Genomic DNA, 23,872 nt, shown 5'->3' with positions numbered 1-23,872 from the left:
CTTAAATCTGGGTCCTCTGGTTATCGATCCTTCTACCGCTGGGGACAGTTTCTCAACACCTCAAATCCTATAACACTCCATACATAGTCAATGCTCAATCGGATCCATTAATGATCAACAACCCTCTGCTTATGTCATAGCAACCAACTACTTAGTCGATGTAATAGTTATCCTACAATCCTGTGTGATCTAGGTTTTTTTTGCAGTAGCCGTCTAAGCAGTGTTTTACTAAATGCTCTTAGAAGTCGAGGTGTACAACATCATTCTGGTCACTTTTAAAGAACTCGGTTAGATTAATGAGGCCGAATCTGTGTCATACCATGTAGGATTTTCTGAATAATGGCTGAGTTCTCCAAGTGCATATTGTATCCCATATGATGCTTTCCAACAATTTCACTATTACCGAAGTTAAACACAAAAGCTTAATTGCCAAGGTGCAATTTCTTTTTCTTAAATGATTGGATCACTTGAGCCAACCTCCAATCTATGGGAATCAACTTGAACCTCACGAGCTCCTGAACGTATGAGCCAGTGGCTTGCATGAACTCATGAACCCTTCATGATTTTGAACACCTCTCAAATCTTGTGACACTCAATACATAACCAAAGCTCAATCAGATCCATTAATAAAGATCCTCAACCTTCTGTTTATGTCATAGCAACAAACTACTTACTCAACTTGTTAGTTATCCTATAATCCTGTGCGATTTTTTTTTTTTTTTTTTTTTTTTTTTTGCAGTAGCTGTCTAAGCAGTACTTTACTTCCCCAGTTCAGAATGATAACTGCACAGAAGGGGACCATTCGACCCATCGTGCCTGTGCCAGTTCACTGAACTTTTTGGGGGTTTATGCATAAATGCATTCATCTTATCTAAAACCATTTCAGCAGTTAATTCTAATGAAGCAATTTTAGCTCCACATCTTTCCTATAACATTCGTGGGACTGTGACTGCTTTCAGAAGTAAAAAATTATGCAATATATTTTAACTCCTTAGCCATATACTTATGTTTGTATCTAACGTCCTGACACATCCCTTGAAGGACCAATATAGTCCTTGACTTCTAACATAACTGCAAAAAGACTTGCCATCACTACTGCAGTTGTGCACAATCCTTTTTTTTCAGTGCTGTCTTGGGATTCCTCATAGTTTTAGTTTTCCTTTTGTTTCTGTTATATTTCTACCAATTTTCTTGCCAGTTCAACATCTTGCACTTATAGTGGATACCTGTATGCTTTTAAGCATATTTATAAATCATTTCACTGTAACATGTTCAGTTTTGACAGCTATGGATTTCTGACCTCAATTATGTTTTTTTTTAAAGTAAGAAAACTTTTGGGTGAACATGCTAATTTGGGTGGAAACCTCAGTACCAACATTTGCAGAGTATTTTTCATTGTGGATCTTCACCTCAAGTCACTGCAATACCTGGAAAAGTGGTGGTTGATTAAAGATGTATATTTTCATTTACAGTAAAATGTCAGTTGACTATCTGAAAGCCTGATGATTACTCTTGTAAATTACTGATTGCGCCTTTTCCACGTCCATGTAGGGTTTGATACTTGGTATTTGTGTATGCCTAGCATCCTGTGAATTTCTTATTTGAGAATGGAAGTAGTATCCAGGAGATTAAATGGTTAAACACATCTGCTGTGATCTATTTATAAGAACAGCTAAAATGTAACTGGCCATAAGTCATTACTGAAAAAAATACGCTTTTAGCAGACCGAGGCTGATTTTCATCCATCGAGCAAAGTGGATAAAGCGTTGTTTCTTTTTCAGAAACCTGATTTCTTACTGGTTAAGTTTGCGTGCTGGAATATATTTTAAATTGCGATTTACAGGAAACTCTCGATTTACCGGCACCTAAACAACCGGAAACCTCTGTTAACCGGCAAAATTCAGGAGTAGCTTCAGGTAAGTTTTACTTCATATTAGTGGCCGTTCCTGGATCTGTGGCCGTGTAACTGGGGTTCCTGCACCTGTTGCTATGCAACAGGGGCGCCTGGATCTGTGGCCGTGTACGCGGCTCTCGTACCTTTTACTATACCTCTCTGTAATCCGGACTTTTTGATAAACCGGCACCACGCCGGTCCCGTCAGTGCCGGATAAAAAAAAAAAGTTTCCTGTATCAATAAAAGGTGCTCAATAGTGACAAAACCAGTTGTGTTGCAAATATATTGTTTCTATATACAGTAGGGTTTGTGCAAAAGGTTTTGTGTATATTTACTCAAATGGTACATGTGCTATAAACTCCACTTCAACTTCAGTAGCTTGCTATGGATTATGGTTGGATATGTGGCTCAAAATACTTTGTAGCTTAGATGAACATGCAGTAACTCACCACTTTTTAAAATTTAATTAAGTATTAGGGTTACAACTTCATGTATGTTGAGTGAATTACTTTGTTTATAAGATTTCTTGTGCATTTAAAGTCAAACGTTTTGTACCAGTACTGTTGTAGAAGCCTGTAAATGATGTAAGTCAAAACAGTCCTATAATCATGTTTCTACTTTGATATGTATACGGTTCTGCGCCATTGGATATAGTGCTTAAAATACTTGGATGTCTTTTAAATTAATTTGGCTACATCACCATTTTCATTTTACCCAAGTCATTTCTGTTGCACAGTCAACATTCCTGGATGTCCATGAGTTAATAGATTTTATTTTTTCCTGCTGAAATTGTCAACAATAACGATTACATTTTAACATTTCTGTCCTGTAATTTTGAAGTGCTTCTCAGTACACTGAGATGGACACACAATTCATGTTCTGTAGCTGGTAATTACAGGATCCACTGGAATACTAGTACATTATTACAATCTGTTTATATCCATGTGGTGGATAAATCTACTCCGGGTGCTAGTTGTCCAAGTCAACTGATGACGATATGAATCAACTCTGGTTACCAGATTTTCTTTCATTTTTCGATTCGTTTTTCTCTTCACCCTCCTTCCTTAATGGGATTAACTCCTTACTGGGTTTATGGCTCCACTGCATTGGTCATCCTCCCATATGTCAGTTGACTGGCCATCATATTTGTGCCTCAGCAGTGGGTGTGATATTGGGGGGAGGGATCACCTTGGAGTCCTATCTTATCCAATGTTTTCACTATGCAACAGCAATGGTAACCATGTCCACACGTGATACCAATCAAGAGCACGAACCCTGGCTGTCTTTTTTTTGTCTCTCCCCTCTTCCAATCACTTAGGCCAACTGTATTACCCCAACAGAGATTGGTTAACTAAGGAAGCGCAGTTGAAGAATGCATCAGATTTTATTTAGAAAAACAGCAAACCACTGATGATGAACTTGGATGTTTTCTTGTTTTTACTCACTGCTCTAACACTGCCTTAGATCAGCACTTTAAAAAAAAAAAAAAATATGCCCAGCAGTCTGCATATGTATTTTTCTAACTCTGAATCTGTGTGGAACTAACTGTTATGCCTCCTGATCTGTAGCAACAATCAAATCTTTGGTAGCTGTGTGCTAAGTTTCTGCAAAAGATACTTCATCCATGGTAAGAACTTCAAGGGCAGTGGTTTCCCACCTAACCTGGCTTGATATTTTTTCTGACTTTCCATTATACTCAGTAATTGTGGGCTGGAATTTGCGGTGGGTAATGATGGCGAACTAACAACGTTCGCCATTATTTACTCTTTTGAAACTGACCGCAACTTCAGAATGTAGCATGTGCGCATCTAAATCGCAGAAATCCCAAAGTTACGGTCAGTCATTCACTGCTCCAACACTGGATACGCTGTGGCCCCCCTCTCCCGCCCCCGGCCGAAACCGGCAATCAGTGAAATCAGTTAAACTGACAAACTTGGGCCTTTCTGTGGTAATATTGCTGTTAAATACCCCATTAAATGTTGGGCCTTGTTGGATTAGGTGTAACTGGGGTTTTAAACAAATGTTATGGCCTTGAAAAACTAATTTAAATTTTGTGGAGTGTCAACTTTCTCCATTATGATTAAAAATTTAATTTTTAAGAAACTTTAAAAAAAAACATTTTAAAAATGTTTATTCATGATATTTCAGGCTCTACCTATCCCCATATGAGAGCCCCAATCTTTGTTTTGCTCTCTAACATTTCCTGCTTCCCTGTCTGAGAATTCTGCAATGTGATTGGCTGCTTAAACAGCTTATCGACGTCGCAGCAGATCACGTTAGAGAATTCCCACTACACTGCAGTGAAATCACTTGTGTGTTGAAAAAGGCAAACTTCTTGCCATAGAGATCGTGAGATTTCTATGGGCAGCTTTCTTCGAGGCCAGCGGCAAACGCCTTTGTTTCGCTGCTGACCGCAAATTCCGGGCCATGATTTGCAGATTTCTGCAACTGCATGTCCAGGATGCTAAGAACTCTTTATTCCACATGAAAGATTCAAATGAACAATATATTTCAAAATGACTTGGTAAGATTAGAAGCTATCCTGAGGAACTATATTGAGACTTTGAGCAATGCCGTGGAAGCTTGACACAAGTCTGTGAATTTTGTCATTGTATTCTCCCTCAGGCCTAGCTCTTGGTATCCCTTTTAAGCTGTCCAGGGAGCTACTTGAGTGGGTAGTTTTGAATGCTGTTGTGCAGGGATTTAAGTTTCTTGTGCATATTATTTCATATCCAAGAACCAGACTAAGGAACTGGTACCTAAAAAGTCCAACAAACTCCTGGAGTTGTTTTAAAAACTTGAAAGCAAGACTTGGTTAGTGCTGACAAGGAAAAGCCTATTCTGAAGCTCTGTGTACAGAGCCAGCTTTGTGGTGTGATCCACTGTCTTGTGATCCACTTCTTATGTCCAAGGTAATGGAGATGTCTAGCTAGATATTGGGTACCTGACCGTTTACAGTTGTTGAGATTAGCCAATTTGTTGATATTAGCTTATCTCTGGTCTTTCAAATAATCAGGATTGAGTGCAAACCAATATGGTGGGTATATTGTGTTTAATTGGAGCTTAAGACGGAATATAACACACTATTTATACAGCAAAAGCATATGACCATGACGAGCAGCTGATACTGGTCCCGATTTGGACAGACGGCTGGCGGCGTGAACAGCTCTCGTTCTTGTCTTCTCTCTCTCTCTCTCTCTCTCTCTCCTCTTATACCCTTTTTTAGGGATTGGCCTGGGATGGAATATTGACCAGCTCATTTAACCTGTAAGGGTTCCTCTTAAACCAAGGTGCCCAATGGTTTGTCGAGTTCTTTGTCTTAACTTTCAGATGAAAGCCCTCCCCCAAGGGGTCTCGTGCTCTCTCCTCTCATGTCTTTCCTGTTTTATACCTTCTGAAGGCTCATCCATCTGAATTCCTCTTATCGCTCCTTCTTATCCTCCCAAGTTTGGAATCAGACATGCCATTCTCGGCCTTCAGATGTTCGTAATCCGTTATTTATGTTCACGCTGTTCATGTAGCTTTAGCTATGCAAAACTATTTCATTCCATGATCAGACTATTGTACCATAGAATGAATCATTAAATTCCCAAAGATATCCTCTATTTTCACACACTGGTTAACTTACACTTTTAAAGTGGCTTTGTTAAACAAAGTCAAAATCCTAACTTAGCATTATAATATGGTTATTAGCAATAATGGAAGAAACATGGGCGTTGAGCCTTAGTTAGTCAATTCAAAGATATAGTCAACAACCTTCCCAGCACACAAACAGCTAGTCTGGGAAGCAAGGTCATATATAACTTGTCACGGTGCAGAATATTATAACATCCGCAGGGAACCAAAAACATAAGGAAATTCTAAGCATCTATCCAGCTATTCCAACACTAGTCTGAAGATACAGGTAGACTATCCTTTATCCGAACTTCCGAAAACCTCTAAAAACCGAAAGTTTTTTCGTTCAGCGTAAGTCGTGCGCACGACATGACCAGTGGCGCACGACTTACGCTCCCCACGCCGACCCCGACCCCCACCCCCGACAAATTTCCCAGTCTTATAAAATACCTTCTGAAATCCGAAATTTTCCGAAAACCGAAACATGGCTGGTCCCGAGGTTTTCGGATAAAGGATAGTCTACCTGTACTTTTGTCTCAAGTTCTAATACAGTCCTCTAAACACAGTACAGGAAACTCTCGTTTAAATGGCACCTAAATATCCGGAACACTCTATTAACCGGCAAAATTCTCACTCCGAAAACAACACCTCAATAACCGGCAGTGTTGCCGAGTCCAAGTCTCCCGTGGTGACCGAGTTAGTCAGTGGGGGTAGTTCTCCAAACTGCCACTACTCTGCTTCTTGGTGCTGTCGGAAGTCAGAACACCTCAATACCCCTGTAACAGGAGTCTGACTCTCCTGCGCTGCCGGTAGTCTCTTCTGATCAGTCATTTTACAGGGGTACTGTGTGTCTCCCACGCTGCTGGTAGTCATTGCATTGCATTACCCTCAACTGGCGGTACTGTACTTAATCAAGCACCTTCCACCATCCATTTAACACAACATTCTGTAGGTGAGTACGCAATTACTGTATACTGCACATTTCTTGATTTTTTTATTTTTCTTTGTTAAAAATAGCATCGGTAAATAACCCTCTCCGTCATCTGGAATTTTTGATCAACCGGCAACACGCTGGTCCTGTCGGTGCCGGATACCAAAGAGTTTCCTGTACTATTCGCGTCACAATTTCATTCGCATAACCATATACATTTTACGCCCCCTAATTTCTAACACACATCTGTTTGGGTGACTTGAAGTTTCAAACTCTGTTATGCATGTGAAGAAGGATTTTTTGCCTTTTCTGCCAATTTTCTCTTGTCATCTCTTTCTCCCCTTATGGTATTGACTACTGTCTGCAGTGCAGTTCCTCCCATGCTGGGTGCCCTCGAGTACTTTGTCCTATTGTCTGTTCTTCATGTGAGCTCAGTAAATGTCGAGGAACAAACTTGAGACATTTCTAATCTCTATGGTTCAGCTTTTGTTTTAACCAGTTAAGTCATCTTACCCAGTTAAGTGAGGAGCTAAGAATTTGATAATTGAAAGAAGAGTCTGTACTTAATCTCTCCATGAAGTCCTTTGAAGTCATTGAATAATTACATGTTCCATCAGCTACAACATGTAAAAGGGACACTGCCACTGCATTGCGTTTGTAAATTTCAACTTCCAGTTGTCTTGGGGTTTGGATTCCTTTTGATAAAAGGGTTTTAGGACTTTTAGGATAGTGATAAATCAACTCTGCTCCCCTCAAGACTGAGGTTATACCTCCAATTCGAGTTTGACACTGTTCATTGCATTACCCTGCAAGGCTTACCATTTTGAATGAGTTTTAGTGGAAATTAATCAATGCCTTTTGCAGAACAAGAGGCAGACATTTATGCAAAATACCTAAAACGGCTGCATTTCTGAAGGTCCAGAAGGCCTTGTGTAAATTATGATAACTTACATTGATATAGCACCTTTTAACATCGAAAAATATTCTAACGGGACACACAAGTATAATCAGACAAAAATGAATGCTGAACCAAAGGAGATATTTGGAGTTGACAAAGTTTGGTCAAAGAGGAAGGTTTTAAGGAGTGTTAAATTGAAGAGGGGATTATGAAGGTTGTGGGGGACATTTCGGAGCATGGAGCCTAGATGGTTGAAGGCATGACCGCCAATGAGTGGGCAAAAGGGGGGGAGGCACAAGAGTTAGAAAAATGGAGGGTTCTGACATGGAGCTTGTAGGGCTGAATGAGGTTAGAGATAGCGAAGTGAGTGTGTGGCGGTCACTAAGGCATAGATTAGCTTTTCAGTGGCAGGGGTGGTGTTATGGAGGTGGAAGTAGCAGTCCTTGTGATGGAGAGGGTATGAGGTCAGAAGCTTGGCTCTAGGTCAAATAGGATGCAGAGGTTGTGATCAGTCTGGTTCAACAGTGGCTGGGGATGAATTTTGAACCAGTGGCAAGGATACAGAGTCAATTGTAAGTGACTTGGGAGAGAGTTTTTTTTCTAGGGGCGGATGCAGAAGGATGTGTGGTTGGAAGTGGGTAGAGGAATATTGGGTGGTGAAGGATGCAGGAAGTAGCTGGGGATGGCCTTTTCTGATCAAAACCATGGGGGTAGAGAGGCTTTGAGATGGAACAATCGAGGGATTGGATCTGAATATGGGGTCCTTAAGCCTGGGCTGTGCCTCCCATTGAATTGGGATACAAGGGATAAGACCCTATTGGGTGGTGGGGAAGAGAAAGTATGTGCATTCCATATTGGGTAAATAGACACCCTACAGATGGGTGTGGATTTCTCAGTAACTTGATTTGGTGATTCTTAACATGGTGATGTGTTTTTGTGTGCATCAGCCACTCAGTTAATCAAAATAAAACCTAAGTATTGTGTGTACCCCCCCCCCTTCAGCCTGAAAATGTGTTTAGTTATTCAAATAGTTTGGATATTGCTATGTTGAGTATACATTTATATAGTTGCCTAATAACCAATTAGTGATTATATCTCCACGGGGTGGGAGCTGACGAACAGAATCATAATGACATGCCTGATGATGATGGAAGATTGAGTTAGTCCTCCACAGCAGATTCAATCCTGAGCCTGGTAATTCCACAGTACTCCCAGATTCTTCCCCTTCAGCTCCAGATTATCCTAGAAGCCAAGGCCATCATAAGTAAGTTGGTCCTAGTTAGACAAAACAACAGGAAGCCACGATGATCTTTGCTGGTAAAACTTCACCAGTACTCTTGTACCAATTTCGGGTCCCTGAACCTTTCTTTTGCCATTTTGCATTTAAGCTCTTTCAGGAGGTGGGGTATCCTTATCCGATGAACTAAAACTGTGTGGCAACTTCCAAGTATGATGATGGGTTTTTGTGCATATCAGACAATTGGCTGACAATTTATTTGGTTTGCTTAACCTGAGAAAAGAACTGGTGATGCTCAAAAGGGAACCTGCCCAATGACACAGGCACTCCTACATCCAGAAGGACTTCGCTGCTCAAATTTCTAAAGGATGCCTAAATTCTTGATTCTCCTTGTCGATAACACGGGCTTTGCTGGATACTGTCCATTTGATGAATGAAGATCTTATTTTTGATATGTACTTCCAGTACTTGAGCCAAGATGCTGCTTGACTTGAGCTGCTGTTTTTTTAAATCTTCCATCAGATATGAATAGTAATGCATTGAATCTATTTTGAGAGCCTTCTGAACAATCAGATTTCTAATATATCCAATAAAATTGGTCTAATTTTCTTTTGGTTGTGTCTTTTTATTTCTTGCTTTAACCAGTTGCCTTTTGCCTTTTTTTTGATTCACCAATTTTATAAAAAATGAGGTACACTCTGACCGTTTTCTGTCTGCTTAAACCGCTGCCCAGATGTTGTACCCGCTCAGGGTGAAATGTCCCTCACTGTTGGCCCCAATCACACTGTGCACAAACAGAGGTAATGTGTTTTTAAAAAAGCATAATTCTTCTGGCCACTAGCAGCTGAGAGATACAGGTAAGAGTCTGATCTGTACAAACCTGTGAACGATACCATAGTATATGTACTAACTTTTTAAAAAACATTTGTTCATTCAGGACTGTAGTCAAAATTAAATAACGTACATTTTTACTAGCAGTCTCAAAACGGTCAAGTGAAGAGACTTTTGAGGTTAGAGGGGGTTTATTTAAAAGTGTATTTTTAGATTTTCCTGCCTCTGGCAGTCTCTCCTATTGATCTGCAGTTTGCAGTAACTTGAGAAAGAAACCTATTTCTTGTGCTGCTTAAATGGTTTGATACAGCATTGTCTAAAAGGCACATCAGATGCATTCTATAGATTAATATTTTGATCAGTCATGTATTTTCATTGGAAAATAGGCTGACACTTTAGATTAGCCTCATTTAGGTGTCTTTGATTCTTTCCATCTATTAATTTTATTACTTGGCCCATGAATCATTTCTGCAACTCGGTACAAATTTTGTTTACAGCAAGAAATTGTATTTTGTTTTTCATTATTCTTCCAACCTGAACACTCCTTTATATTGCTGTATTAAGAAGTAATTTCTATGTCTTAAGTGCCGACAGTGGGCGTTTAAAGCCTGGTTTTGACTGATGTATGCTGAGTGGTAAGAGTTGCTATTAAGTATTTCGGATGCAATTAAATATTTTTCTTACGAAGATTGAATACTTGTATAAGCTGTAAAACATAGTGATGGAAGAAATCTATGAAAATTCCATTATAGTACCAACCAATATTTGACATAGGAATAACATTTTCAAAATATGTATAAACTTGGATCAGTGGTTGTAGAAAAAGTATTAAACAAGTTCAGGCAATGCATATTATTGAATGTTCTCCTACATGTTAAATAAATACAGCAATAAAATATGAAATTGTTACTTGAATAAATGTCTACTATAAGCTTAGCTGTACCAATTTTCCTTCATTTTTGTTTTAGATATTTTAAAGTGGATGTACTAAAAGTATGAGAAAATTGTAGTTACTCTTGTGTTTGCTATTGTTGACATTACTTTTGATCACTTTTAATGCTTATGTATCATTTATGTGCTTTCTCCTTTTTTGGAAATGCTCAAGCAAAGATTGGAGTCCATTGCATTGATTTGCTCAAGTGGAAATGCAACATTTAGGATTTTTTTTCTTAGCCTTTCTGTACTTTACCAGTTAGTGTGTTTTTAATAAACTGTTTAAAACCGTTGCTATTCATAATACAGAATTGGTTAAAATTAGGAGTACCATGCCACAGACTCTAAACAATTAGTGTTTTTGCCATCATAGATTTTAGTGGAACTCCAGATGTTAAAAATTTTGTAATGGGTATGGGGCATGATAACTTTTTTAAGCACGTCCCTGAAGGACAAGTTCTCGCTTGGAATGGCAATCCACCAGATGCTGCGTGAGATCAAGAGTGTGACCAGTGGAAGAGGACTGCGTACTGTTATAGCATTCTTGGTGGAGCTTGTTGAACAGACAACTGGGAGCAGCAAACTTCTGAGCTGAATGATCATCATCCTCACTAAGTTGAATATTGGTGTATTAGAGACGGACGTGGAGCTGGAACCAGAGCCAAACTGAATCCACTTGCTCAATTCGGCAGGTGTCACTAAGTTTCCTTGCCTATAAAATAAAACATCCCCAGAAAAAGGGAATAAACTACTGGCCAGCTAATCCTGCAGTACAACTTTTCCAGGAAGTCATTTCTATAATTTGGGGGGCAGTAAAGAATTGAGCCTAAATGTTGCTTCACCAGCATACATCCACCACTGAACATGAACAACTTCTTATGACATTCTAGATCCCATTCAAAAATGGATTATAGAATGTGATAGTCTAATGGTTATGGTAGTGGACTTGCCTCCCAGGGGTTGAGTTCAAATCCCTTGATGGGAAGTTGTGAAATTGACCTCAATAAATCTGGTCATTTGTGGGCTAGCACCAGAAAAATGATTTTTTTTAAAAAGCTGCCAGCTTGTCATTAAAATCCACTGGGTTCACTCAGCCCCCCTTTAGGGAAGGAGAGCCTACTCTTCGTACCTGATCTGGTCTACATGTGATTTCAGTCCTACAATATGTGGTTGACTCAATGCCATTTGAAGCTTCCCCCATCACCCTCTCGTGGAAACTAGGGTTAATTGCTGCATTACCAGCATCATCCACATCCTGAAAAAGAAAATTGCATGAAAAATATGCAATATTTTTGCTACTGTAAAGTGATCTTGAATGTGCAGTTACTTTTGGGTGCTGTAATTAATATCATCTTCATTCACATTTTGAGTTAATTTTTTGCAAAGGTCCTTGACTAGAAAAACTTACTGATTTGTGTGTTTTACCAATAGACTTGCATGGTGAAACCTTTGAAAATTTTAACGCAATGTTTTCAATTAAATTTGGGGAAAAAATCACAATATAAAATGATTGCATTAATCTGGATTCAAAAAATTATCTTCAAGTCAACATTCAAACCAAGAGTACATTGAAAATCTGTATTGTGTACAGTTTTGGTTTTTAATGTTTGGTAACAAGATAAAGCAACAAATGTGGATGAATAGAATACAACAGTCAGTTTTTATTACGTACTTCACAACTTAGAATTCCAAAATACAAACCAAACAAATATCTTGAGTGAAACTGCCTCTGATTAATTACCATGTTGTCACTTTGCAAATTATGTTCAAGTAGGTTTTGTAGTAATATCTCATAACCTTGCTTAAAATATCATCTAAAGTTTTGGAGTCACGTTCGAGGGATCTTCTAAATCAGTTGAACCCCCAAACACGCACAGTTACTTTGAGAAATTGATCATACAGCTCTGAACCCACAGCTGCCTCATGTAGTTGTATTGCATGTTTTAGCAATGGTTACAGTGTGAACATGTAACCTGCTTTTACACCTCTGCTGCTGTATAACTTACTCCTGGGTTGTGCTCCATTGTGACTTTGGTTTTTCTTCCCTTTGATGGCAGAGCAGATTGTTAACTTAGTTTGAGAGAATCATGGTTGTGCTGTGGCAGTGTGATGGAGTGCTGTTGCCTTATGCTGCCTGGCAATATTAACACTAGGAATGTGGTATCTTTTCCCATATGCCAGTGTAATTTCATAATTATTTTGATATTTGGGTTAAGTCAAAAGATCAATAACTAGAGATTTGTTACTAATTGCTGAAATGGGAGCGAGGCTGTTATGAGCTGTAGTCCCAGTGTATGTTTTCGATACAATTCAGAGTTTACTGCTGATTTATGGGGAAGAGATTGGTCTTATTAATCGTTAGAGCTCGCTTCACAGTGAAATTCGATGTCATTCTAATGTCACGTGGACCTTTTAATTCAATGGGATAAATGATTCTATGGCAAGTCTTAGAATAACACTGCACTCTGATCTTTTCATGTCCCTGTTTCTTTCTTCTCCCACACTCTTTATTCCTTTCTCTGAATTTCTCCTCTGCTGATTGACATTTGTGGAACTGTACCCCAGGATGCAGCTGTCCACTGCTACATCACCCAAGTGACTATTGGTCATATGTAAGCCTTGAAGGTGAGCAGTGGAAGGCTCTTCTATGGCATAGGGCATCATAGCCAAGCTCAACCCTATTTTCACAAATTGTTCAAAGGCACAAAAATCAGCACCTGAAATCCTCACTTTTTTCCCCCTTCCCTAATCCAGTTGCAATGCAAATACCACTACTTCAACTGCGATCACTTAACTCAGCAAAGACTGAGATTTTGAATTTGAGACCTCAATGGTTTATATGGATCAATAGCTCATTTGATGACTCACTGAGCCATTTGAGGACTGGGTTATTTCTAATCATAAGTGCAGGTACAAAAAATATTTTTTTTCCCAGTTAAAGAAGCTGTTAAAGATGTTAAATATTTAAGCAGAAATCCTGGTTGCCTCAGAGTATGGTTTGCTTAAACTTTTTGAGTGGAAGATGTGACATTTGACTTGCCGATTAAAAATGTCACCAGTAAGCTATTTTTCTTGCTAGTGATGCAACAAATATGACCTATTAGATCTCACAGTTTTAATACAGCTATGCAGATTCATTTTAGGAGTAACTAATCTCTATTTGAATTATGAAGCTTTGAGTTTTATTGCCTCAAATCCACAGTTCTATCTGGAGTCAGGGAGCAAGAACTGGGCTGTAGAGAAAATCCATCTACTAAAGAAACTTGAATCTGATCAAATGAGCATGGAAACTGTTTGATAGATGAAACTTAGCACTAGCGATTGGTTATGCTCCTAGTTTTTAAAGTGACCGTACTGTTGACCATGTAACAGATTTGATTATTGCGTAATGTGTTGAAACGATTTTTAGTACAATTTGCTCTTCCTGGAAAACTTGCTTGTCTAAAATGAAGAATCAGTCAATTGTACTTATTTTGATGCCATATGCACAAGTCTTCATGTCTGTTGAAAATTGTGTCCATCTGTTATGCAATCCTTTATTCCTATTGGAATGTTACTCTGAATAGCCAAATGCTGATTTTCCTCCTTTTCTTCCACATCCCTCCCCCACCACCTCCCAAGCAGCTTTTTGGGACCATTGTTAGAAGCTCTTTAAGTAACTGTTTGTTGAACATTGTGCCTATTGCACACAATATTATTGACAAGTTAATGAAAGCACTGCTTCATAACTGACTATTGCTTGAAGATGCTATTTTTTAAATATATGTGCAACCTAGATTCCTTTTCTTTTTGAGCAAAAAGAAATTCTAAATGGTTGTATTCACTGTCTGAATTAGTATTCACTGTCTGAATTATGAAAACTATCTAGAAATTTTTAGATATATTTGAGTTCCAGGATTTTGACACAATGACTGAAGAAACGGAAATATGCATCCAAGTCAGGATGGTGTAATGCCATTGGATGTCATTGGGAGGTGGTAATTGCCTGGCAGTTGTGTGACACAAATGTTACTTGCCATTTATCAGTCCAAGCCTGGTTGTTTAGGTCTTGCTGCAAGCGGGCATGGACTGCTTCATTATCTGAGGAATAATAATCCTTATCCACTGTGAATAGAGTAATCATCCGTGAACAGCCCCACTTCTGACCTTATGATGAAGCGAAGGTTAATGATGAAGCAGCTAAAGATAGTTGGGCCTAGGATACTGTCTTTGAGGAACTCCTGCAGCGATATCCTTGGGCCAAGATGATTGGCCTCCAACAACCACAAATTTCCATTTGTGCCCAGTATGACTTTAGACCCTGAAGAGTTTTCCCATTGATCCCCATTGACTTCAGTTTTACTAGGGCTCCTTGGTGCCACACTTGATTGAATGATGTCAACTGCAGTCACTCTGGAATTCAGTTCTTTTGTTCCTGTGTAGACCAAGGCTGTAATGAGCTGTGGAATTGTGGTCCTGGTGGAACCTAATCTAAGTACAGGTTAGTGGGCTATTGGTGAGTAAGTGCTACTTGATAGCACTGTTGACTCTTTCCATCACTTTGCTGATGATTGGGAGTAGGCTGGTAGGACGATAATTGGCCGGGTGGGATTGTCCTGAATTTTGTGGACAAGACCTACCTGGACAATTTTTCCACATTGTGAGGTAGATGCCAGTGTTCTGGCTGTACTGGAACAGCTTAGGCACGAGGCACAGCTAGTTATACAGAACAGGTGTTCAGCACTACAGTCAGGATGTTGTCGAGGCTAATAGCCTATGCTGCGCCTAGTGCACTCAGCCATTTCTTGATGTCACGTGGAGTGAATCAAACTGGTTGAAGTCTGACATCTGTGATTGTGGGACCCTCAGGAGAAGGCCAACAAGGCTCATCCACTCATACCACATCACACATCATTCACTCGGTATTTCTGGCTGAAGATGGCTGTAAATGCTTAAGCCTTGTCTTTTGCACAACTCATGCAGGTCTCCACTGGCGTTTGGAACGGGGAAGTTCATGGAGCTTCCTCCTCCCGTTAGTTGCTTAATTTACCACAGCCATTCATGACTGGATGTGGCAGGTTGCAGAGCTTTGACCTCATCTGTTGGTTGTGGGATTACTTAGCTCTGTCTATAGCATGCTGCTTTTGCTTTTTAGCATGCATGTACTCCTGTGTTCAGGAGGTAGGCACCTCATTTTCAGGTAGAAAAATATCTAGAAACCAAAAATAAGAGTAGTGAGCACGGATTTCAAAAAGGACCGTCATGCTTGAATTATTTGAAGAAGTAACAGGGTAATGCAGTAGAGGGTAATATATTTGGATTATCAAAAGGCCTCCGATAAGGTACCGCATAGTAGACGCATGACCATGGTTAGAGCATGTGGAGTCATGGGACAAGTAGCAGAATGGATAGCAAGTTGGCTACAGAACAAAAAACAGAGTAGGGGTTAAAGGTAGCTACTCAGACTGGCAAAGGGTGGGAAGTGGTGTTCCACAAGGATTGGTGCTGGGGCCACTGTTCACAATTTACGTAAACGATTTGGACTCTGGAATTGGAAGTACATTTTCAAAATTTGTGGACGCCACCAAATTGGGGTGTGTCATAAATACTGAGGAAGACTAGTGACAAAATACAAGACCACATTAAGATACTTACAGAATGGGCATTTAATTGGGAAATTAATTTCAATATCGTTAACTGAGAGGTGTTACATTTTGATTGGAAGAATAAGGAGACCACATGCTGATTGGATAATAAGAGTTTAAATCGGGTAGAGGAGCAAAGGGATCTAGGGGTACAGATCACCTGAAAGTAGTGAGACAAGTTAATAAAGGCATTAAAAAGGCAAACCAGGCACTGGGGTTCATTTCTAGAGCTACAGAATTGAAAAGGAGAGAAGTTATGCTCAACTTGTATTGAACGTTGGTTAGACTACACTTTGGGTACTGTGCACAGTTCTGGTCTCCATATTATAAAAAGGATATAGAGGCACTGGAGAAAGTGCAAAAAAGGTTCACAAGGATGATACCAGAATTGAGAGAATACACTTAAGGAAAGGCTGAACATGCTGGGTTTGAAAAGAGACGGCTGAGGGGTGACCTGATGGAGGTCTTTAAGATTATGTAAGTATTTTATAGGGTAGACACAGGGAGTGCTTCCACTTGAAGAACAAAACTAGAGGCCATAAATATAAGCTAGTCACCAATAAATCCATAGGGAATTTGGGAGGAACTTCTTCACCCAAAGAGTGGTAAGAATGTGGAACTCACTACCATAAGGAGTAGTTGAGATGAATAGCAAAGATGCATTTAAGGGAAAGCTAGATAAGCACATGAGGGAGAAATGAATAAAAGGATATGCTGCTACGGTTACATAGAAACATAGAAGATAGGAGCAGGAGTAGGCCATTCAGCCACTCAAGCCTGCTCCGCCATTCAATGAGATCATGGCTGATCATCCAAACTCAGTACCCTGTCCCTGCTTTTTCCCCATATCCCTTGATCCCTTTAGCCTTAAGAAATATATCTAACTCCTTCTTGAATATATTTAATGAATTGGCCTCTACTGCCTTCTGTGGTAGAGAATTCCACAGGTTCACCACTCTCTGGGTGAAGAAGTTCCTCCTCATCTCTGTTCTAAATGGCTTACCCCTTATCCTTAGACTGTGACCACTGGTTCTGGACTCCACCGCCATCGGGAACATCCTTCCTGCATCTAGTCCTATTAGAATTTTATAAGTTTCAATGAGATCCCCTCTCTTCTAAACTCCAGCGAGTATAAACCCAATCGACCCAATCTCTCCTCATAAGTCATTCCTGCCATCCCAGGTATCAGTCTGGTGAATCTTCGCTGCACTCCCTCCATGGCAAGAACATCCTTCCTCAGATAAGGCGACCAAAACTGCACACAATACTCGAGGTGTGGTCTCACCAAGGCCCTGTACAACTGCAGCAAGACATCCTTGTTCCTGTACTCCAACCCTCTCACTACGAAGGCCAACATACCATTTGTCTTCTTAACCGCCTGCTGTACCTGCATGCTTACTTTCAGCGACTGGTGCACAAGGACACCCAGGTCTCGTTGCACTTCCCCTTCTCCCAATCTATTGCCGTTCAGATAATAATCTGCCTTCCTGTTTTTGCCACCAAAGTGGATAACCTCGCATTTATCCACATTATACTGCATCTGCCCAATCACCCAACCTGTCTAAATCATACTGGAGTTTCTCTGCATCCTCCTCACAGCACACACGCCCACCCAGCTTTGTGTCGTCTGCAAACTTGGAGATATTACATCCAGTTCCCTCGTCTAGATCATCATTTATATATATTGGGCCAGTAATTCCTGTCCCAACGCGTGAGTACGGACGGGGTACTCACGCGTGGGCCCGGAGGAATTGCCGGTTTTCAGCATGCACAGCGCATGCGGGGAAAACCGGCATTTCCTCTCCTCTGACCCAAGGGGTTAAGAGGCGGAATGCGTGCGAGGTTTCAGGTAGCACGTGCACGCTGAACTTCCCTTTTTTTTGAAGAGTTGCCCGTGGGGAGAAGACTCCGGTTTTTACGCGTGAAAAAAGCAGCCGTAAGTACTTACTTTTAACAGGTAAGTGGTCTATTAAGTAAAATTAGAAAATTTTTCCACAGGTTCATTATTTTTGAAGACTTTACAATAAGGTAAGTGTACTTTTAGCCCCGATTTTTTTTTTTTTTTTATATAATTTTTTTCAAAATTTAAAATTATTGTTTAAAATAGTTTTTTACAGTTATTTATAGTTCATTTAAGTAGTGCGATTGTTTTTTTAAATTTTCTTTCAAGTTTAAGTAGTGTTTTGGGGCCAGGAGTTTTCATGAGTTTGACAGTTCTTACTATCAAACTCATGAATGAACTTTTGCAACCTCCCATTGGTTGCCCAGTGCTCACGTGATCCCAGCCGGCTCATCGCACTAAGTACGCCGCTGGGTCACGCACGCACAGCGCGGCAGGTCCTGAAGCGGGCCAGTGACAGGAAATGCAATGCGGGCCAGGATTGAAATGTCAGTGCGCCAGGTAAGTGCACATCGGGGGCTTGCACGCGCGGCAAGCCCCCGAACCTAATTTTTGGGCCATTGTGAATAGCTGGGGTCCTAGGACCGATCCCTGCGGTACCCCACTAGTCACTGCCTGCCACTCGGAAAAAGACCCATTCACTCCAACTTTTTGCTTCCTGTCTGCCAACCAGTTCTCTATCCAAGTCAGTACCTTGTCCCCAATCCCATGTGCCTTAATTTTACACGCTAATCTCTTATGCGGGACCTTATCGAAAGCCTCCTGAAAGTCCAAATACATCACATCCACTGGTTCTCCCTTATCTATTCTACCAGTTACATCCTCAAAAAATTCCAGTAGATTAGTCAAGCACGATTTACCTTTTGTAAATCCATGTTGACTTTGTCCGATTCTGTCACTGTTTTCCAAGTGCTCTGCTATTACATCTTTTATAATGGACTCTAGCATTTTCCCCACTACCGATGTCAGGCTTACTGGTCTATAATTCCCCGTTTTCTCTCTACCACATTTTTTGAACAGTGGGGTTACATTAGCTACCCTCCAATCCATGGGAACTGTTCCAGAGTCTATAGAATTTTGGAAGATGACCAGCAATGCATCTACTACTTCTAGGGCCACTTCCTTAAGTACCCTAGGATGTAGATTATCAGGCCCTGGGGATTTATCGGCCTTCAGTCCCATCAATTTTCCTAACACCATTTCCCTACAAATACTGATTTCTTTCAGTTCCTCCCTTTCATTAGACCCTATGTTCCCCGACATCTCTGGGAGGTTATTTGTGTCCTCCTTTGTGAAGACAGAACCAAAGTTTGTATTTAATTGGTCTGCCATTTCTTCGTTCCCCATTATAAATTCCCCAGATTCTGACTGCAAGGGACCTACGCTTGACTTCACCAATCTTTTTCTCTTCGATGAAGTGGGGTGGAAGGAGGCTCATGTGGAGCATAGTTGGGCTGAATGGCCTGTTTCTGTGCTGCAGACGTTGTAATCTATGTATGCCAAGTTCTTCTACACTCCTCATTGAACCCGGGTTGGTCATCTAGCTTGATGATGATGATGGAGCAATGAGGAATATGTGGGCCATGATGTTACAGAATGTGGTAGTGTACAATTCTGCTTCTGATGGCCCACAGCACCTCGTGGATGCCCAGTTCTGAGCTGTAATTAATCTATCCCATGTAGCATGATTGTAGTACCGCTCAACGTGACAGTGTGTGTCCTCTGCGAACGCGAGATTTGGTCTTCAGGAAGACTGTGTGTGATGGTCACTTCTACCAACGCTTTCATGGACAAACACATTTGCAGCCAGTAGATTGGTGAGGATGAGGTCAGTGGTATAGTATTGGCTGTCACTACCTGCTGCAAGCCCAGTCTGGTAGCTATGCCCTTCAGGAATGGGCCAGTTCGGTCAGTGGTGGTACTACCGATGCATTCTTGGTGATGGACATTGAAGTTCTTCATCCAGAGTACATTCTGTGCCCTTGCTACCTTCAGTGCTTCCTCCAAGTGATGTTCAACATGGAGGAGTACTGATTCATCAGCTGAGGGATGACAGTACGTGGTAATCAGTATCCTACTGTGCCAATGGGACAGGACATATCCAGGGATGATGATGGTGGAGTCTGGGACACTGGCAGATAGTCATACTCTCAGTATCATACCTATTATGTGGGACACCCACTTTGGCACCAACCCCCCAGATGTTAGTGAAGAGGATTTTGCAGGGTCAACTGTGCATGGTATGCCTTTGTGTCCTGATTTGATGCCACTTCAGCTGAGGACTAGCCAGCTTGCTTCTCAAAGCTAAGCAATTGAAAAACAATTGCCAAACAAGTTATAGAATGTCATCTTTGGGGGTGTCGTGGTTTGGGGGGGTGGGGGGAAGCAGGCAGACTGGGACACATTCTCATTTCTGCCACCTAGTGTCAACATCAAGGCACTCCAGATCAGGTATACCACACCCAGCTGCAGAATAAAATCCCAACTATGCATTTGCTCAAACCACAGAAGAACATTCTCTGTTGCATTCTCATTTCTCATACTCTCCGTGTGGCCTAAATGAGTTTGCCAATCAATGTCAAATTAAAAGCTGTCTTTGGATGTGGTCCCATGTCCACTGGAATTTGTCCTCTCTGCTATCAGTTTCAGCTGGATTCAAACATGTGTTGCAAAAGTGAAGCGATAATTTGCTAATTCCTACTGGTCAACAGACACTCCAACTTGTTATATTGGGCAACAAATATCTTTTTTTTTCCCCCAATCCTGAAGCTGCTGTTTTGTGCTGGGGTACGGTTCCAGTGGCACCAGCTTCCCTCCAGTACATTATCTAAATGACCATTCTTCACATGTGGGCCTTGAGTGAGTGCCGGCAGGTTATTTTTCCTATGGGACTATCACAGCTGAGCCTGACTCCATCCTCAGCTGGTCCCCATGTGAGCCTTCCAGAATGAGTCGCTGTATTAGGAGCAAACACCTCCTAGATCGTATGCTTAACAACTGAGCCATCAAAAGTGCCCTAGCAACACATTTCTAAGGTGTGAAATTGTGTACTTTATAACTTGCCCATATCTGTCGCACCTTGCAGTTCCACTTGTGAAAGAGTGACATATTGGATGAATGGACTACAAAAAGCTGCCAGGAATGAGAAATGGTGGCCATTTGATAACTGTCTCTTACACAATTCTACCCATAATATTTGCGCACATTTTTTCAGAAAATTGTTTGCAAGGATGTTTTTCTTAAAAACGAATTGACTATTATACCTTACACAGAAATTACAACATAGAAACCAGCCTTTCTGACCAACCACTCCTTGTTGGTTGCCCTCCACCCAAGCAGCAGTCCGAATCTCATGCACCTGCCCTCTTCCCATCTTTCTAATCCTTATTTCCTTAAACCACCTATCTAATCTATTCTTAAATGTTCTCATGGTCTCTGCTTCAATCACTAACGGTAGTGCATTTCATAGCCTTGCACTCCTGTGTGTCTTAAATCTCTTGCATTAATCTTGTATCAATGTCCTCTTGTTCTAAACCGCTAAATATTTCTTAATGTTTGTATTTCCTCTTACCAGGCAGCAGCCTAGTGAATCTCTGCTGTGCACTCTATTGCCCCAACATCCTTCCTATAGTGTGAAGCCCAAAACTGCATACACTACTGAAACTGTGGTTTTTAAGATCTTGTATAGATTCACCATTACATCTCAACTTTTATATTCAATACATGTTGCCATAAAACCCAGTATTCCATTATCATTTTTATGACTTTATCCAGTTGGGGTACTTCTTTGAATATCTTGTGAACCTGACCACCCTGCAAACCCCCTCTACCGCCCCCCCCCCCCCCCCCCCCCAAAATCCCTCTGCTCTTCCACATCATCCAACCTTTCCCCTTTTGATTTCAACTGCTGAATTTTGCCATGTGGATTTGCTTTGCAAGATGTCTATTAAAATAATAATTACAATGGTAAATCAAAGCATTTTGATGGACAACAGCAAGTGTAAGGCAATTTTCCATGACTGGAGGAAGGCTTTTAGAAAACCTTTTTATACTAATCAAAAAATTTAGATGATTTTCTAAACTGAGTAAAACCTAATTGGATTATATCTATTAATTAATACCAGGATTGCTTTGAAATCACTCCATGATTTTTTTTTTTATAGCTTGATATTTTAATTAGGCTTTATCTAACTTTTGGGTCAGTTTTGATTGTCTTGTCATTGTGTTCACCCTACAGGAGTAATGATTGTGATGATTACTGAAATTCTGCTGATGTGGGTGATTACTGCAAACTTTTGTAGCTGATATATTACAGCACTAAAGTGTAGTTAGTTAGCTTAATGTGGTTTTAAATCTCAACTTTCTAAAATTGCCAGTATCTTTTTTTCTTTAAAGATAAGATCACATTGCAGGTACACTTGGGACCATAATTTTAAGGTGATGGATTAAACTGCTTTTAAACCATGACATGTTGGCAGATGCTTTTACTTCTGTTTTAAACATGGATATTATTTCACTCACAGTTTTTACTTGTGTTAACCTAATTGCCTAATGGGGTATTTTGCCTGGCATATTGAATTAAAGTGTAGATATCCTTCTAAAACAAGTTGCTGTAACTCCCCTTTTAGTTCTCTTTGTGAAATGGTTCCAACCAACATATATTGAAGATAATTTAATATGCTGTTCATCATGACTTTTAATGGTATTAGTTGGTGTGCAGTATTCATTTTGTTGAATGCCCTCATTCATTTTATCTTCGTTATGTTAGTTTCATTAAGTGAAAACTGGTCTGAATTATCAAATTATGCATATCTTCCCTAGAAATCTGTAGTGGTGACATGAGAAGATCCATTATACGAAATGCCAAACGGGTACACCACAATTATCAGAGAAGGCATGATTAAAACTATTTTGTTAAAAGTGGTATGAAATATGAATATTTACACTTCCATTAATTAACACCTTTTTGTTCTAAAGCCTGTCCATTCCACGTTGTATGGCCTTGGAATGTTGTCATTGGGCTTATTTAGTACATTGGTACCAATATGAAATTGCGAAAAATCACACGAGTCAATATATTTTAATATGTCAGTATGCTTCCATAGTGTTGCTCCTTAATTTATCTCCTCAAATTGCTCCCACCACCAGTGACAGAACTGTAACTACAAGCATTTCACCCTGGTGTTGTATAGCTCAAAAGGTTTTTTTCAGGAACTACTCCAGTTTGAAAGGACAAAAACTGTACTACCGGATATTTCTCACAGTTCAAGTACACATTGTATGAAAGTTTCAAATGACCGCCATGATGCTTTACTGGAATCCGAGTGATGACACTGGAATTGCACAAGATAGACGTTTTAAGTTTTGTATTCTTGGAATCGAGTAATCTGATTTGCTGGAAAAAATAACACATACAGTTTGCATCTCCTGTACCACAAGCAGCTTGTGGTTTGGTTATATTGCCCACAAGCTCTAGTATCAGTTTTAATGTAATCTAGTTCTGTGATCCAACAAAACAATTACGTGCTTGGTCTGTCCATTCAGCTGTTTGTAACCATTAACAGATTTACTCAAATATATTTAATTGAAACTTTTCAAACAATTGTTATGCATGCAGCTTTGTAAAACTGAAAATAAATGTTTCAACCTATGATTGAGATTTCTAGCCAAGCAGTAATATTAAAAGCTTTTTGCTAAATAAAGCTTATTGCTAATGAGTTTTTATTCTTTTAATGGTGACCTTGCTTTGTGCTTCCTTTTTAGCTTCTGCTCAGTTGAGCAATTTTGTTTGATTTCCAAAACCATCATTCCAGTTTGCTGTTTGTGCAGAATTTACTTCCGAATATTCTAAGGTTTCCTTATATACTGCTTTTGAGTGTTTTGTGCTCATCAAGATGATAGATTGTCACTTCTGAAAACTTTGCCATTTTGGACAGCCACTGCATCAAGCACTCTGGTCAGGTATATTTGGACAGCCACTGCATCAAGCACTCTTTGGTCAGGCGTAGC

General features: G+C 40.2%; 1 protein-coding gene across 2 annotated transcripts in view; it reads left to right on the top strand.

Annotated features, from left to right (window-relative positions):
- LOC147111847 (paraspeckle component 1-like) overlaps nt 1-23,872 on the top strand; it is a 116,378-nt gene that overhangs the window by 69,798 nt on the left and 22,708 nt on the right. The window contains exon 10 of one of the 2 annotated variants that reach the window (XM_085999153.1): nt 1,324-23,565. The exons of the other annotated variant lie outside the window; for it this stretch is intronic. Within the exon in view, the coding sequence (XP_085855279.1) occupies nt 1,324-1,326 (3 nt within the window). The 3' untranslated portion in view covers nt 1,327-23,565. Of the gene's footprint in view, nt 1-1,323; nt 23,566-23,872 lie in introns of those variants that run through there. 2 annotated transcript variants of the gene reach the window in all.

The sequence above is a fragment of the Somniosus microcephalus genome, chromosome 10 (genome assembly GCF_052327205.1).
Source record: "Somniosus microcephalus isolate GS21.2 chromosome 10, FLI_Smic_1.0, whole genome shotgun sequence".
Taxonomy (NCBI): Eukaryota; Metazoa; Chordata; class Chondrichthyes; order Squaliformes; family Somniosidae; genus Somniosus; species Somniosus microcephalus.
The sequence above is the reverse complement of the archived record's forward strand: the minus strand, read 5'-3'. Positions and strand labels throughout refer to the sequence as shown.